The sequence below is a fragment of the Girardinichthys multiradiatus genome, chromosome 14 (genome assembly GCF_021462225.1).
Source record: "Girardinichthys multiradiatus isolate DD_20200921_A chromosome 14, DD_fGirMul_XY1, whole genome shotgun sequence".
Taxonomy (NCBI): domain Eukaryota; kingdom Metazoa; phylum Chordata; class Actinopteri; order Cyprinodontiformes; family Goodeidae; genus Girardinichthys; species Girardinichthys multiradiatus.
Window position 1 is genome coordinate 12274531 of NC_061807.1, and position 16593 is coordinate 12291123.

At 38.5% G+C, this 16593-nt stretch overlaps 1 protein-coding gene across 1 annotated transcript; it reads right to left on the reverse strand.

Moving 5' to 3' along the window:
• Positions 1-871: 871 nt before the first annotated feature.
• Positions 872-9460, reverse strand: LOC124880266. Its single transcript, XM_047385257.1, has 2 exons — positions 7801-9460; positions 872-7727 (listed from the first exon to the last, which is right to left on the reverse strand). Exon 2 carries the CDS (start codon positions 7324-7326, stop codon positions 1867-1869), a length of 5460 nt encoding a protein of 1819 aa, XP_047241213.1. The 5' UTR covers positions 7327-7727; positions 7801-9460; the 3' UTR covers positions 872-1866.
• Positions 9461-16593: the final 7133 nt, after the last annotated feature.

Below are 16593 nucleotides of genomic sequence, written 5' to 3' on the forward strand. Positions count from 1 at the left end.
TCTTTTTCTGAATTTTTGCTATTTTTAAATGTATTTTAGCACTGAATTCAACTTCTTAGGATATATTTTTGCTTCAGTCTATGCTTTTTCAACTCATCCATGGGCAGCTCTTTCCTGCTTTTTTTTTAGTTTTTGTCACTTCTTGCATTTCAACAACTGTTTGAACAAGTAGTTTTGAGGTAACTTTACATTGTTCAATTCAATTCAGTTTATTTATATAGCACCAATTCACAACACATGTCGTCTCAAGGCACTTCACAAAAGTCAGGTATATAAATTCCAATTAATCCTAACCATTGAACAGTGCAGTCAGATTCAGTTATTTATTCAAATTGGATAAAAAGTTTTTCTGTCTAAGGAAACCCAGCAGATTGCATCCAGTCAGTGACTTGCAGCATTCCCTCCTCCTGGATGAGCTTGTTAAGCTGTTTTATAGCTAATAAGTCTTCCTGCTTAAACAGAACAGATGACAGTTTTTCTTTGCTGTTTCTACTTCTTCTAATTTATCAGATTTCAGCAGATTTTCTGCCGTCAATTTCAGCTTGTTTCTGCCAGCTTTCAGCTAAAATATTTAGCTTACAGCATTCACACTGCATTTTTGCAGGAAATGCCATTTTTCTAGTTAATAAAGGTCCCCCTTTAATTAGAAACTGTTTTAGACTATTATCTGCTATTTTGCTTTATGAAATGCACAAGAAGGACTTTCTTCTGCTCATAAAAATGTAACTGACTTTTACCAAAGAAAAAAGTTTTGAGGTACTTTTTACCTTTATTTGACACTGGTAACTTTACTATAATTTAAGTAAAATTTTATCAAAGTAACTGTACTTTTACTTGAGTACATTATGTTTGTACTCTTTCTTGCACTCCACCTCGGAAAGCCAGTACTGAAGATGCTAGAGAGTGAGAAGATTATAGATGGTGGAGCAGAAAACAGTCGTTTGCTGCAGAGGTTACTTATACAGGGAACAATGTAGAGGTATTTTATCAGATTGAACTTTCAGAACCTACTGTTGGTGATTTGTGTTAATTTCATTTTTATAAATGAGCAGTAGGATGTTGGACTTGAATGAAAGTCTTGCCTTGTAGGACTCTGCTGATATTACTTAGCAGTTTGGTGATTACAAAGCACAATTTCATTTATTATTAAAAGGAAAATGGAATTTTGAATGGAGAAAGAGATTATTAAAAGATTTTTGTTCAACTGTATTTCTTCAGTGGTTTGTATTGTTTTATTATAAATATTTTAATTGTTTCACAGAACATACATTTCAAAAGACAAATTGGTCTTGACTAAGAAAACAAATCAAATGGACTACATAAAGTATTTTAACTGAAGACATTCTTTTAAGTTTAACATGACATTAATATCAATTGGGAATAACACAAAAATATAAGTTCGAATAAGAATAAAACAGTACAATTTAGAGAGACCAATGAACCTAATAGTCATGTTTTTGAACTGTTGGGCAAGCCTGAGCACCAGGAGAGAACCCACGTATGAAAATATTTCTTTTTTCTTCATTTAAATGTTTTTACATGTTTTACATCATCCCTGTTTGGTTTAGATAAGGTTTCCTTTTAAAAAAATATATTTTTTTGGTATTTACCCAGGTTATCTATGTCATACTAAAAGTTAGAGTTTAAACAAAACCCAGGTGATCCTTTCTGTTATAAAATGTAAGACTATAAGCATATCCCAGCATCTTCTGTGGTAATAAAACAAAATATTAACAGATCACCAAATAACCATTAAAATCATATTTACTGAAATAGTTATTAAAAGGTTATTCTTTGATTGTTAGGTGTACCAGCCTGGCCTTATTTTGAGAGCTCAACTATAAGTAATGGAATTGCTATAAAGATTCAAATAAAATTTTCAGGAACCAGTGTCAGAACTCTATCTGATAAAGACATCAAAAATACAGAAAGCCTTTGGAAAACTCTTCCAGCTATGTGCACACAAACCCCAGTTACTCTTTGAATCAGATTGAAAGAAGCTAAAGTGCAGGTCTTGATCCAAGCAGGCTGCTGAGCTGCACTGGAGATGGAAGAGCTTTCTACAGTCCCCATAGAAGGGTTATTGTCCTCTGTATCTTCAGTCCTGTGTATTTTGTTATTTCTCCTTTGATTCAATCCTTGTCTTGATGGAGATGCTTTTTGAAAATTTATTTTGGGGTTTTCAAGAATTACTCTTAATTCATGTCTTCTCCTAGATGCAGAAGGGTCCAGATGTTCCGCAGACAACTGAGACATGTAGACGTTTTGTCTGCTTAAAGGAGAGACACCACTAGTTGGATCTTCTGTTTGAATTGACGATGAAACTAAATCCGCTCCAGGAAAGTGTGATGTCTCTGCATTAGTTGATTCAAAAGTCTCTCTTGTTGCCTCAGTCAAGTCTTGATGACTGCTGTTAGAGGGTCTTTGCTTCAGGTTATCGGTATATAAATTCAGGTTGTGGATGATAGAAGGATTTCTTTGTAGTATTACAAAGATTACAGGATCTGCTGAAGTCAAAGAGGTGTTTCGGTGCAACTTTGTGCATCCATCAAATGTGTTTCTGGATCCATTGGTGGTCTGATTCAGAGGTGTATCAAAGTCTTTAAGATTCTGTTGTTCTGAAGCAGTTTGGGCTTTAGAAAAAGGATTATATTTAGATTTTGTCTCAGATGCTTGAGTCATATTGTCAGTGGTCTCATCTGGCTTTTGAACCACATTAGACACATAGCCAGTACTGGAAACCTGTTGGGTCCTTGCCTTAGTTGATTCTGTTTCTGGCAGGGTTCTGTTTGAGCAATTGTTTTTAGGCTTGAAGATTTGAACCTTCTTATCAGTTGTCTCTACTTTTGTCTGGATCTTAGCAGAAACACAGTTTGGGTCAGAAACCTGTGACATTTGTCTTTTCTCAGTCAAGTCTTGATGACTGTTGTTAGAGGGTCTTTGCTTCAGGTTATCAGTATACAAATTCAGGTTGTGGATGATAGAAGGATTTCTTTGTAGTATTACAAAGATTACAGGATCTGCTGAAGTCAAAGAGGTGTTTCGGTGCAACTTTGTGCATCCATCAAATGTGTTTCTGGATCCATTGGTGGTCTGATTCAGAGGTGTATCAAAGTCTTTAAGATTCTGTTGTTCTGAAGCAGTTTGGGCTTTAGAAAAAGAATTACATTTAGATTTTGTCCCAGATGCTTGAGTCATATTGTCAGTGGTCTCATCTGGCTTTTGAACCACATTAGACACATAGCCAGTACTGGAAACCTGTTGGGTCCTTGCCTTAGTTGATTCTGTTTCTGGCAGGGTTCTGTTTGAGCAATTGTTTTTAGGCTTGAAGATTTGAACCTTCTTATCAGTTGTCTCTATTTTTGTCTGGATCTTAGCAGAAACACAGTTTGGGTCAGAAATCTGTGACGTTTGTCTTTTCTCAGTCAAGTCTTGATGACTGCTGTTAGAGGGTCTTTGCTTCAGGTTATCGGTATATAAATTCAGGTTCTGGACAATAGAAGGATTTCCTAGTGGTATTACAAAGATTACAGGATCTGCTGAAGTCAAAGAGGCGTTTCGGTGCAACTTTGTGCATCCATCAAATGTGTTTGTGGATCCATTGGTGGTCTGATTCAGAGGTGTATCAAAGTCTTTAAGATTCTGTTGTTCTGAAGCAGTCTGGGCTTTAGAAAAATGATTATATTTAGATATTGTCCCAGATGCTGGAGTCATATTGTCAGTGGTCTCATCTGGCTTTTGAACCACATTAGACACATAGCCAGTACTGGAAACCTGTTGGGTCCTTGCCTTAGTTGATTCTGTTTCTAGCAGGGTTCTGTTTGAGCAATCATTTTTAGGCTTGAAGATTTGAACCTTCTTATCAGTTGTCTCTACTTTTGTCTGGATCTTAGCAGAAACACAGTTTGGGTCAGAAACCTGTGACGTTTGTCTTTTCTCAGTCAAGTCTTGATGACTGTTGTTAGAGGGTCTTTGCTTCAGGTTATCGGTATATAAATTCAGGTTCTGGACAATAGAAGGATTTCCTAGTGGTATTGCAAAGATTACAGGATCTGCTGAAGTCAAAGAGGTGTTTCGGTGCAACTTTGTGCATCCATCAAATGTGTTTCTGGATCCATTGCTGATCTGATTCAGAGGTGTATCAAAGTCTTTAAGATTCTGTTGTTCTGAAGCACTTTGGGCTTTAGAAAAAGGATTATATTTAGATTTTGTCTCAGATGCTTGAGTCATATTGTCAGTGGTCTCATCTGGCTTTTGAACCACATTAGACACATAGCCAATACTGGAAACCTGTTGGGTCCATGCCTTAGTTGATTCTGTTTCTGGCAGGGTTCTGTTTGAGCAATCGTTTTTAGAATTGAAGATTTGGACCTTCTTATCAGTTGTCTCTACTTTTGTCTGGATCTTAGCAGAAACACAGTTTGGGTCAGAAACCTGTGACATTTGTCTTTTCTCAGTCAAGTCTTGATGACTGTTGTTAGAGGGTCTTTGCTTCAGGTTATCAGTATACAAATTCAGGTTCTGGACAATAGAAGGATTTCCTAGTGGTATTACAAAGATTACAGGATCTGCTGAAGTCAAAGAGGCGTTTCGGTGCAACTTTGTGCATCCATCAAATGTGTTTGTGGATCCATTGGTGGTCTGATTCAGAGGTGTATCAAAGTCTTTAAGATTCTGTTGTTCTGAAGCAGTTTGGGCTTTAGAAAAAGAATTACATTTAGATTTTGTCCCAGATGCTTGAGTCATATTGTCAGTGGTCTCATCTGGCTTTTGAACCACATTAGACACATAGCCAGTACTGGAAACCTGTTGGGTCCATGCCTTAGTTGATTCTGTTTCTGGCAGGGTTCTGTTTGAGCAATCGTTTTTAGAATTGAAGATTTGAACCTTCTTATCAGTTGTCTCTACTTTTGTCTGGATCTTAGCAGAAACACAGTTTGGGTCAGAAACCTGTGACATTTGTCTTTTCTCAGTCAAGTCTTGATGACTGTTGTTAGAGGGTCTTTGCTTCAGGTTATCAGTATACAAATTCAGGTTCTGGACAATAGAAGGATTTCCTAGTGGTATTACAAAGATTACAGGATCTGCTGAAGTCAAAGAGGCGTTTCGGTGCAACTTTGTGCATCCATCAAATGTGTTTGTGGATCCATTGGTGGTCTGATTCAGAGGTGTATCAAAGTCTTTAAGATTCTGTTGTTCTGAAGCAGTTTGGGCTTTAGAAAAAGAATTACATTTAGATTTTGTCCCAGATGCTTGAGTCATATTGTCAGTGGTCTCATCTGGCTTTTGAACCACATTAGACACATAGCCAGTACTGGAAACCTGTTGGGTCCTTGCCTTAGTTGATTCTGTTTCTGGCAGGGTTCTGTTTGAGCAATTGTTTTTAGGCTTGAAGATTTGAACCTTCTTATCAGTTGTCTCTATTTTTGTCTGGATCTTAGCAGAAACACAGTTTGGGTCAGAAATCTGTGACGTTTGTCTTTTCTCAGTCAAGTCTTGATGACTGCTGTTAGAGGGTCTTTGCTTCAGGTTATCGGTATATAAATTCAGGTTCTGGACAATAGAAGGATTTCCTAGTGGTATTACAAAGATTACAGGATCTGCTGAAGTCAAAGAGGCGTTTCGGTGCAACTTTGTGCATCCATCAAATGTGTTTGTGGATCCATTGGTGGTCTGATTCAGAGGTGTATCAAAGTCTTTAAGATTCTGTTGTTCTGAAGCAGTCTGGGCTTTAGAAAAATGATTATATTTAGATATTGTCCCAGATGCTGGAGTCATATTGTCAGTGGTCTCATCTGGCTTTTGAACCACATTAGACACATAGCCAGTACTGGAAACCTGTTGGGTCCTTGCCTTAGTTGATTCTGTTTCTAGCAGGGTTCTGTTTGAGCAATCATTTTTAGGCTTGAAGATTTGAACCTTCTTATCAGTTGTCTCTACTTTTGTCTGGATCTTAGCAGAAACACAGTTTGGGTCAGAAACCTGTGACATTTGTCTTTTCTCAGTCAAGTCTTGATGACTGTTGTTAGAGGGTCTTTGCTTCAGGTTATCAGTATACAAATTCAGGTTCTGGACAATAGAAGGATTTCCTAGTGGTATTACAAAGATTACAGGATCTGCTGAAGTCAAAGAGGCGTTTCGGTGCAACTTTGTGCATCCATCAAATGTGTTTGTGGATCCATTGGTGGTCTGATTCAGAGGTGTATCAAAGTCTTTAAGATTCTGTTGTTCTGAAGCAGTTTGGGCTTTAGAAAAAGAATTACATTTAGATTTTGTCCCAGATGCTTGAGTCATATTGTCAGTGGTCTCATCTGGCTTTTGAACCACATTAGACACATAGCCAGTACTGGAAACCTGTTGGGTCCTTGCCTTAGTTGATTCTGTTTCTGGCAGGGTTCTGTTTGAGCAATTGTTTTTAGGCTTGAAGATTTGAACCTTCTTATCAGTTGTCTCTATTTTTGTCTGGATCTTAGCAGAAACACAGTTTGGGTCAGAAATCTGTGACGTTTGTCTTTTCTCAGTCAAGTCTTGATGACTGCTGTTAGAGGGTCTTTGCTTCAGGTTATCGGTATATAAATTCAGGTTCTGGACAATAGAAGGATTTCCTAGTGGTATTACAAAGATTACAGGATCTGCTGAAGTCAAAGAGGCGTTTCGGTGCAACTTTGTGCATCCATCAAATGTGTTTGTGGATCCATTGGTGGTCTGATTCAGAGGTGTATCAAAGTCTTTAAGATTCTGTTGTTCTGAAGCAGTCTGGGCTTTAGAAAAATGATTATATTTAGATATTGTCCCAGATGCTGGAGTCATATTGTCAGTGGTCTCATCTGGCTTTTGAACCACATTAGACACATAGCCAGTACTGGAAACCTGTTGGGTCCTTGCCTTAGTTGATTCTGTTTCTAGCAGGGTTCTGTTTGAGCAATCATTTTTAGGCTTGAAGATTTGAACCTTCTTATCAGTTGTCTCTACTTTTGTCTGGATCTTAGCAGAAACACAGTTTGGGTCAGAAACCTGTGACGTTTGTCTTTTCTCAGTCAAGTCTTGATGACTGTTGTTAGAGGGTCTTTGCTTCAGGTTATCGGTATATAAATTCAGGTTCTGGACAATAGAAGGATTTCCTAGTGGTATTGCAAAGATTACAGGATCTGCTGAAGTCAAAGAGGTGTTTCGGTGCAACTTTGTGCATCCATCAAATGTGTTTCTGGATCCATTGCTGATCTGATTCAGAGGTGTATCAAAGTCTTTAAGATTCTGTTGTTCTGAAGCACTTTGGGCTTTAGAAAAAGGATTATATTTAGATTTTGTCTCAGATGCTTGAGTCATATTGTCAGTGGTCTCATCTGGCTTTTGAACCACATTAGACACATAGCCAGTACTGGAAACCTGTTGGGTCCTTGCCTTAGTTGATTCTGTGTCTGGCAGAGTTCTGTTTGAGCAATCGTTTTTAGAATTGAAGAGTTGAACCTTCTTATTAGTTGTCTCTACTTTTGTCTGGATCTTAGCATAAACACAGTTTGGGTCAGAAACCTGTGACGTTTGTCTTTTCTCAGTCAAGTCTTGATGACTGTTGTTAGAGGGTCTTTGCTTCAGGTTATCAGTATACAAATTCAGGTTGTGGATAATAGAAGGATTTCTTTGTAGTATTTCAAAGATTACAGGATCTGCTGAAGTCAAAGAGGCGTTTCGGTGCAACCTTCTGAGTCCTTCAAATGTGTTTCTGGAGCCTGTAATAGGTATTTGTTGGGTCTTTGTATTAGATGATTTAGTTTCTGGGTCAGTTGTGTCGGTATGTCTTACCTCGAGGTCCTGTGGTTTCCGGTGGATTAAACAAAACCAACCTCTTCTACAGCAGAAGCAACCTGCTGGATCATCAAGATCACAAATTCCCATATTTTTTAAAGTTTCAAATAAAAAGTAATGCATTTCAGCGATTTCTCAAAGATTTATCTGTGTTCTTGACTGATCAACAGTTGAAGTTAAATGGAAGGCAAGCAAGAAGGAGCACACAATTCCATTCTAAGGAACATGTCACAGCCTATGATGTCACAGGGGATCAAAGCAGTTTGTCAGCAGTATGTGATAACATTAAAACTGGTCAAAGTAACGGCTCTTGCTAGCCTTTCAAAAAATGAGTATTTTACCTTCTGTTGCATAATTCTGACTGTGTACATGGAAATGGCATAAGATTTAGTCAGGTTAGAGCCAGCTCTTGGCATAGGTGGGTTTTTACAGGGCAGCGTGTGCTGAATAGGGTGCTGCTGCTGCAAGAAACAAAACAATAACTCAAAGAAATAATAATAAAAGAATATTTTTTTTAACTAAATCTCTCTTCTACATTTAACACATCCCTTAGGGAGCAGTGATTAGCTTGCTCCCTAAGGGAGAAATTTTAGGTTAATTGCCTTGCCCAGGAGCACAACGACATGTGACAGGGGAAAGCTGGAATCAAACCTAAAACCTTCCATTGAGCCACAGTGGCCCAGGTGGAACTGGGAATCAAATAAAAAGAAAACAAAAAAATGCAACACGATGCAGCCTGACTAGTGCCCTTTTCTTATGCTCTCAGTCGTTCTTTTTTCAGGGAAGATTATTTTTTACTTGGCCTCATCGCGACAAATTTCGCTCTAGAGTCACCATTTTTGGTCAGTTTGTATAATCAGGCCTTTGCTGTCCCACAATCGCTCTAGGTCTCACGGTTTTTGGTCAAACCCCTCCTGGTGAGCAGGAGTCAACAAATTCTGAATCCCTTTCTCATTTATTTTCTGTGACAGTTTGACCAGGAATCCAAGCGTGATAAAATGTATTCGGAAAGTTTTCAAATAACATGTAGGGTTTTCTTACAGCGCCCTGTGGTTTTTGGGACTAAGGTATGCAGGCTCAGGGAGAGACGGATCAGTAGCAGCTGTTCACTTTCAAACACAAACACACCATAGCAACAGAACACTGCCTCTTCTAAGGTAGGAGAACACCACAGCTTGGCCTTTCAAGGTCAAAGCGACAGATACTGTACAGAATAACACAACCCTACAATTTTAGCCCACATTACAGCAAAATGAAGAGTCACATTGATCCTAAATACCTAACGAGCTCAAACCAGCAGTGGAAACAGGATTTATGATTCATGCTTTGAATCTAAGTGTACCAGGTGCTGTTTAAAATCAGAGCCATAATCATATATTTGTCAGGTAATGAATATGTAAGGTGTTCCTTGTGTGTGGGTCTACAACAGAGCTCCACAGTCTCCAAATAAAGTTTAGAGATACTCTAAACCTCAAAGATGTACACAGTACATTACTGAGAAAGTATACTTTACATTGTTTATTAATAATGGAACAAAATCAGTCCTTAAAAGACAATCACTTTACACTTTATCACTTTAAAGTTACACTGATGCTCTTTGCTGATTGGCTGATTCATTCCTCACTGTTCTATTTATAGCTCTGTGTATCTCCTACTGTATATGTCTGGATGTGATTCTGTCTTTCTTTCTGCCTCTCTGTGTCTCACACACAGACACACACCCACACACACTCACACACAGACAGACACACACACAGACAGACACACACCCACACACACATGCATGGATTACTATCTTTCTGAGGACTTTGCATTGACTTTCATTGATTTTCATTCATTTCTATGGCTTAAACCTGACCTGACCCCCTTTCACCATCTTCATAGGGGGCAAGTACATGGCGGCCATGTTGTGTGGGGAACTTAAACAGCATGCTCTGCTGTTCCAACATCCACACAACAGTGATTGACCCTAAAGGTCAATTTCTTTCATCAACCCTCCATGCTTACTAATGATTATTTAAAGCTTATAATAACATACACAATGGTTTTAGAATAGCAAGCATGTTCTATATAACTAATAGAAATAACCCAGACCTGACAGGACAACACTGCTGGAATTTCAAAATAAGACAAAACAGGCTCTGCAAAATAAAAGCCTTTACATTTTAAATAATAGATCATTGCAGCACTGGGCTTCACACTAATGTTGGAGCTCACCCAGTGTTGGAAATTGTACTATGGTGGACATTTGAAATAATACCTTCTGAAACTTTCAAAATAAAAGCCCACACCTTCCATAGTTACTATGGATTTTGTGAGCTGACAAGAGCATAGAAAATGATTTTTAAATAGCAAGCAGGTTCTATTTAACTAATGGAACGAACCCAGACCTGAAGGGACAACCATGCTGGACTTTCAAAATAAGACAAAACATGCTCTACAAAATAAAAGCCTTTGCATTTTAAACAATAGATCATTTCAGGACTGAGCTTCACACTAATGTTGGAGCTCACCCAGTGTTGCCCATTTAAAATAAGGCTTACTGAAAATTTCAAAATAAAAGCCTCAGTCTTCCAGAGTCACTAGTAATATTTTAAGCTTATAATAGGATAGACAATGAAATAAAAAAAAAATAGCAAGCTCCGGTCCGAGAAGCACGCACCAAGAGGCAGGCCCCGTCTTAATTTCTTCCGAAATTTTCTAGTTATATTGATATTATGCTGTGCACAATGATACATTTTGATGATACACAGGGTAAATGTCATGACCAAAAGCTATGTCCTATGCAGAATGACTCCTACAATGGTAATCAGTACTTTTATTTGACCAGATTCCCTTTTTTGAGGTTAAAAACACATTCGGCACAGTTTTGGCACATTTGGCTTAATTGTGCCGAAATCCCAGCTCCACTTGCCACATTACCCACTAAAACCTTTGTGGAACATAAATGCTTCAACTGATTCAGTCCAAATTTGCTGCAGTTATAGCCAAGATGGTGATGAATACAACCTGGGGGTTCTCCTGGAATTTCCTAAGGATTGTCATGGTGTTTTACAATGTTTATTTAAAAAACAATTTAGGCGAGGGCCAAAAAATAGAAACGTTTCTGTGTTTAATCATGAATAAATCAGACATAGTAACAGTTGCAACAGTGGTTCCACTGGAAATATATTCATTTATGTCTTACCTTTACACAGGTACCAAAAGTTTGCATGTAGTCCTCGTAGTTGTGGAGCTATACTTGATTTATTTAAGGTATGTAATTTCAGGAGGAAATTGCTCTATAAACCCCTTAGGGCTTAACAGTTTAAGGGCAGGCAGGGGGTCTGAAGGTAGAGGGGTGGTTGGTGTATGGCAAGAATTTGTGTCTGAATGTGGTGTTTGTGGTTGAGGTGTGAACTGCTGCTTTCATACCTGCAGTAGAAGCCATTCATTTGATTTTCCAGACAAGGATTCTGTTCAAGGTTGGGGAAGGGCTCCTGTAAGCAGCCAGGTTTTTTAAACCATTCCAAACTTTAGCTTCTCACTGTACCTTCTCTTCGCTGCTTTGATATCCTTGGTCAATTTGTTCTTGGCCTGCTTAAACAGAGCCCGGTCCCCACTGCAGTAAGCCTCTTACTTATCCTTGCACAGCTTCCTCAGAGGAGAAGTGAACCAAGGTTTGTTGTTATTATAAGTGCAGAAGGTCTTGGTCTCCACACACATGTCCTCAGAAACTATTGTATGATGTCACCATCCACATCCAGCTGGTTGTATTGTATCATCTCAGTTGTTTCAAATATTTTTTCTCCCATGTTGCTGGCTGCAGACAACGAGTCGCTAACGGATGCAAGCATGCTAACGGTGCCGAATGCATGAGTTGTAGCAGTAGACCTGAGGTTGTCAAAAATTGTGCATGGTTCAGCCTTGAGAAAAATCTTATGCTTAACCGGGTGCTTCCTGAGATTAGAAGTATTCCCATCACTGGCCTTGCACTTTGTGTCAAAAATATTGCAGGGAGTGTAATCTATAATAATCTTTATTTGTCATTATAATATTTCATACCAATGAAATTGTTCTCTGCATTTAACCCATCCCTATAAGCGAGTTGCACAGCACATTTGCGCATGTGGGGGCTAATCGAGTTCAAAGATTTTGGCTACCAAATCAACCACACCGCCTCTGTGATTTGTATGGAGTGACGGTAGCGGACGTGAACATAAGGTTAACAGGAATTGATTTTAAAGCTTAAAGCCTTTAATATAATTGCTGTATAAAGACCGGTTCACTTTGTGCCATTTTCAATTGCTCCAATAGTTTTTATAGGCTTGAACAGTGGCGGAAAAATCACGATTGCAAGGAGACATGTAGTTGTAAACCTCCATTCACTCTTCACAATTTCCTGACATAAAGGAAAGATACAGACGGACGTAAAATATGGACTCAATAACATGTAATCTTGGATAAAACTCTGACGGAAGTAAAAGCTAAGAAACATCTTTATTGCGTTTCTCAGAAAGAGTCCATAGATGCAACTGTTTACTGTTTGAGGCTAAAGGCTTTGCATTGAGGTGTTAGCAGTAGCTAATTTGTTTACATAATCATATGCTCTGGGATTATTATACCCTATGATCACAATTATGGAAAAATGCTTGTATCAATTAATTGTGCCTATTTTCATTTTACATTTTGTTATTATTGTATGTCTACACACCCCAAATGTCCTAAAGCTGATATTTGTCAAATTATAAAAAACAAACACCATACCAACATTCCTTGTAGTCATTGTAAAGCTGGTGGAGTAGTGACTTCTCATCCCTGCTGAGCAACTACTCTGCAATATCAGATAGCATGCAAGGTGGCCACAGTTTCAGGCCTTGGACATCGTCCAACCATCCGTCAGTTGCCTTCAAGGGGTCGGAAATTTGTTTGTTTCCAACTACCAACAAGGAATGATAGTCTTTTTTGAAAAGTGAAGCCATACTTTCAAGCTCTTTCTATCAGACATGCTTGCTTTGTTGACGGTACCAGCGACTACTGACGTCATTACGCTCTTGTGCATGCAATGCTGTGTTCATGTCTGGCATGGAAAATCACCCACTCTTCCACTCCCTTAGTGTCACAATGATGCGTTTAGGTAATGTAACAGGGTACTGTTTGATTTTACGTCAAATGGTACTTGATAGTCCCGATGGAATTCGGTCGGTACCTAAAAAAAGTACCAAATTCGGTACCCATCCTTAGTGTTGAAGGCTGTTTAATTAGCAGTCTTGTACTATATGGTCATGGTTTCGCAAAGTCTCTTCAGGATGACACCTAGGAGGGACCAATCCGAAGAGACTAGCTAAACCGGGAGTCCCTTTAGCACACGACTCAAAACCAATGGACACGTAGAGAGTACTTGGGGGCCCTGAACCAGGACAATATAATGGCAGAAGAATAAAATTAAATAGCACTAGTCCAGGAGGCAGCGAATTGTTCCAGCAAATTGAGGACAGGGACTGAGTTATACTGTGACATGACTAAGAACTTAATTGATATTTCTCCATATTCTTATGTTATAACCCCAAGTTTTGTCTTTATTTAGTTTTAATGTTTTCATGTTATCACCTTTATCGAGGTTCTGAACTGTTTTGATCTGTTTACATACTCTGATTGAATGGAAGCATCAACTTTGGTGATATTCTGCTCCTGAGATTTAACATAACCAATGTTTTCTGTTGATATATATTTTGATAAAAGGAATGATGGAACTGGCATTAAAGGTCCCTCAAATAGATGATAATGATACTTGTTAGATGCAATCCAGGATCTTCTTGCTCAGAATGGCCAAGAGCGAGATTTCTCTGAGACCTCCAGATGTTTTCTCCTGCCTTTTAGGAGTGGTGGATTTTTTTATTTAAAGGGCCTAAGCCTCCCGTGACAGAATTTGTGGGTCTGGAGGACATGGATGTTTGTCCATGATGGGTGAGCTATATGGCTGGAGAGTAGATGAATTTAGTCTAATTTGCAAATAGTTTAGTTTACCTAGTCTAACAGTTAAAATAATGTGTGCATAGAAACTTATATAGGATCCTAATTAATTAGTTGAACCTAAAATTGAAGATCTAAACCACAGCAATCATCTCGGGTTGATTAATTTCTATAAATCTTTTTTTCTTATTATTCCTTATATTCATTCACATTTCTTTTTCATTTACTCACTTTAAGTATATTACATATATTCTGGTATACTTATATATTACATGTTAAGACTATATACATGTGAAAGAAAATTATCTCTCAGCTAAGAATCCATGGTTATGTTTGCCAGTGGATTTGCAGTTAGAAAGTTATTTTGGATTTGTTAAGAATTACACAAACACACCAATGTGAGGAATCTCAATATAAACTCCCTGTATGTATCTGAAGGTTGGGAGTTTGCGATAAAGATGTTGTGCACAGAATGCGTAATAAAAGTCCCCTGTGTAGACTGGGAAGAGAGAAATGTAGTATCCCCAGTTGAAAAGATGGTCTCCTAAACTGATGGTTCACAACCCCTTTATTAAACAGCCTTGCATGTGTAAGAGCTTTTTATCCTTGACAATCTCTACATTGAGTGCTATTACCATGCATTTAAATATATATGTAATAAACAGTTTGTAACATTAACTTTTATACCTTTCATGTACCATAAATAAAGTAAAATAGACCATATTGCAAATGTCTGTGACTTAACATAACATGTAACATTGATGAGTGTAAACGTTTGCATTGTTTGCAAGGCATGACTAATGCCCCTTTATCAGTGGCTCGATTTGGTCCACCCAGAACGGCTCCACACATCTTTTATTGTTTTTCCTTAGGGAACACCTCCTGGAAGTGCGGCTTTAAAGCATCGTGTGTCGTTCTGCATAACCGCGACTGAAACACATGGCGGTGGTAATGCACCAATACGTTGTATAAATGGTCACACACTCTTTATTTGTTGTGGACTGTCAATGGAGGCTGTAAGACTGTCGGTGGAGACATGAAATAATGCTGTTAAACGCTGTAAAAAAGAGTTCATATTAATGAATGGTTGCTCAATAATATCCACCCTTCCCTTGCTACTTTTTTTCAGGAAGCGAGTAAAACAGTTCTTTCACTGTCTGGTTTGCCATGTAAAGCATCATGTGTTCACTGTCGGTTGCCTTCTTCGATAATCCACATGATGTACAGAATCACTGCAGTAATTGAAGCCGTAACATGACGGCGTTTTTAGTTGAACTTATATAGAAAATCTGTAAATAAAAACCTCACCTATGGTCATGTGAATACATAGAGACCACCTGTGATAGTGTTTACGGCTTTACTGCTCTGTTAAACATATTTAATATACCATGTCCAAAACAAACCATCACGGGGTAGCCTTTTTCACTTGACTGTGTTTCAGTGCATTTCAATCTGGAAAGACTCACAAAGAGAAGACAGGGATGCAATTAGAAAAGTTTATTAGTGAATGTTTATTTCTTTGGTGCTCGGACCCCGGTGGAAGACGTGAACGCTGAGAATGATATGCGCTTGAATGAACATCTTAGGGTTACATTTAGAGATGTCTTCCCCCCAAAAAAGGGGCAGAGGCCGGAAATGAGAAAGGAAGGGAAGTTATTGAGGTTTATAAAGATTCAAATAATGGGCGTAAGGAAGGGATGATTTGAGCCTAGAGAGAAGGAATAGGTTAGTGTGCCTGACAAGGCGTCAATGGGGCTGAAGATCTAAGAGAAGAAAATAATTATTTAATGATGGTGCCTGTAGAAGAGAAAATGAGGCAAAGACTGAGAAGAATAGGCGTGAAGATAGAACAGATCTGGAGCTGAAGGATGTCGGGGGATGAGGACCTAGAAGGATTAAAAGGTTAATCATTAAACTGATTAGAAGGAATAGACAGATCTGAAAGGTCAACCACGATCAGTTAGTGCAGGAGCTCATACCTAAGAGCTAGGAGATCGTTCAACAGGAAGTCTGGCGACCGTGGATGAAGGCCAACGGCCGTGTTGATGGAGGGAAGCTGTATAAACGCTTGGGTTGCTGCTGTAAAGGCAGCTCCAATTCTAAGCAAGTGACTTGAGATCTGACTAGGAGGCGGGTTGTCTAGTCTAAAGATGCCTCAAAACTTAAAGAACCAGGAGGCAGACATGGGGCTCCTTCTAGTGTGAGAAAGAAGGCAAGTTGGGCGAGCTGAGTTTGCAATATTTTAAGAGTGGATTCAAGCATGCTTGAGATGGTGGAGGCCATGGCAATAGAATAGTTTTAATGATACGTGATTACATGGTTATTTCTTTGGCGCTCGGACCTGGGAGGAAGACATGAATGCAGAGAATGACATGAGCTAAGATGTACATTTATCAGGTTTAGAAAATATGTCTTCCCCCCAAAATAAGGGCTGAGGCGAGGCCTAATTGAGTACTAAAAGGGGCTTCTATCAGGAAATTGGAATGAAATAAGAAAGGAAGAAAGGAGCGAAAGGCGCAGAAAGGATCAAAGCAGAGAAATGAAGTTTGTAAATAGGCTATGAAAGCAAGGAAAATAATAGGGATGCAAAGTAGATGATAGATATGTCATGATCAGGTGATGAAGGAATAAAGACGGGAAATGAGAGAGGTAATTAAAGGGAAGAAGAAGCTTAAATGAAACAGGAAATTGGTTTGCATAAAGAAAAGAAGGGGGAAATAAAGTGAAATGAATACATTTCAGAAGAGCTATGGAGTGCTGGAAATCCCATGAAGGAAATGCAGATGAAGATATGAAATAAAGCTATAAAACAGATTTATTAATAAAGAGTTAGAAGAT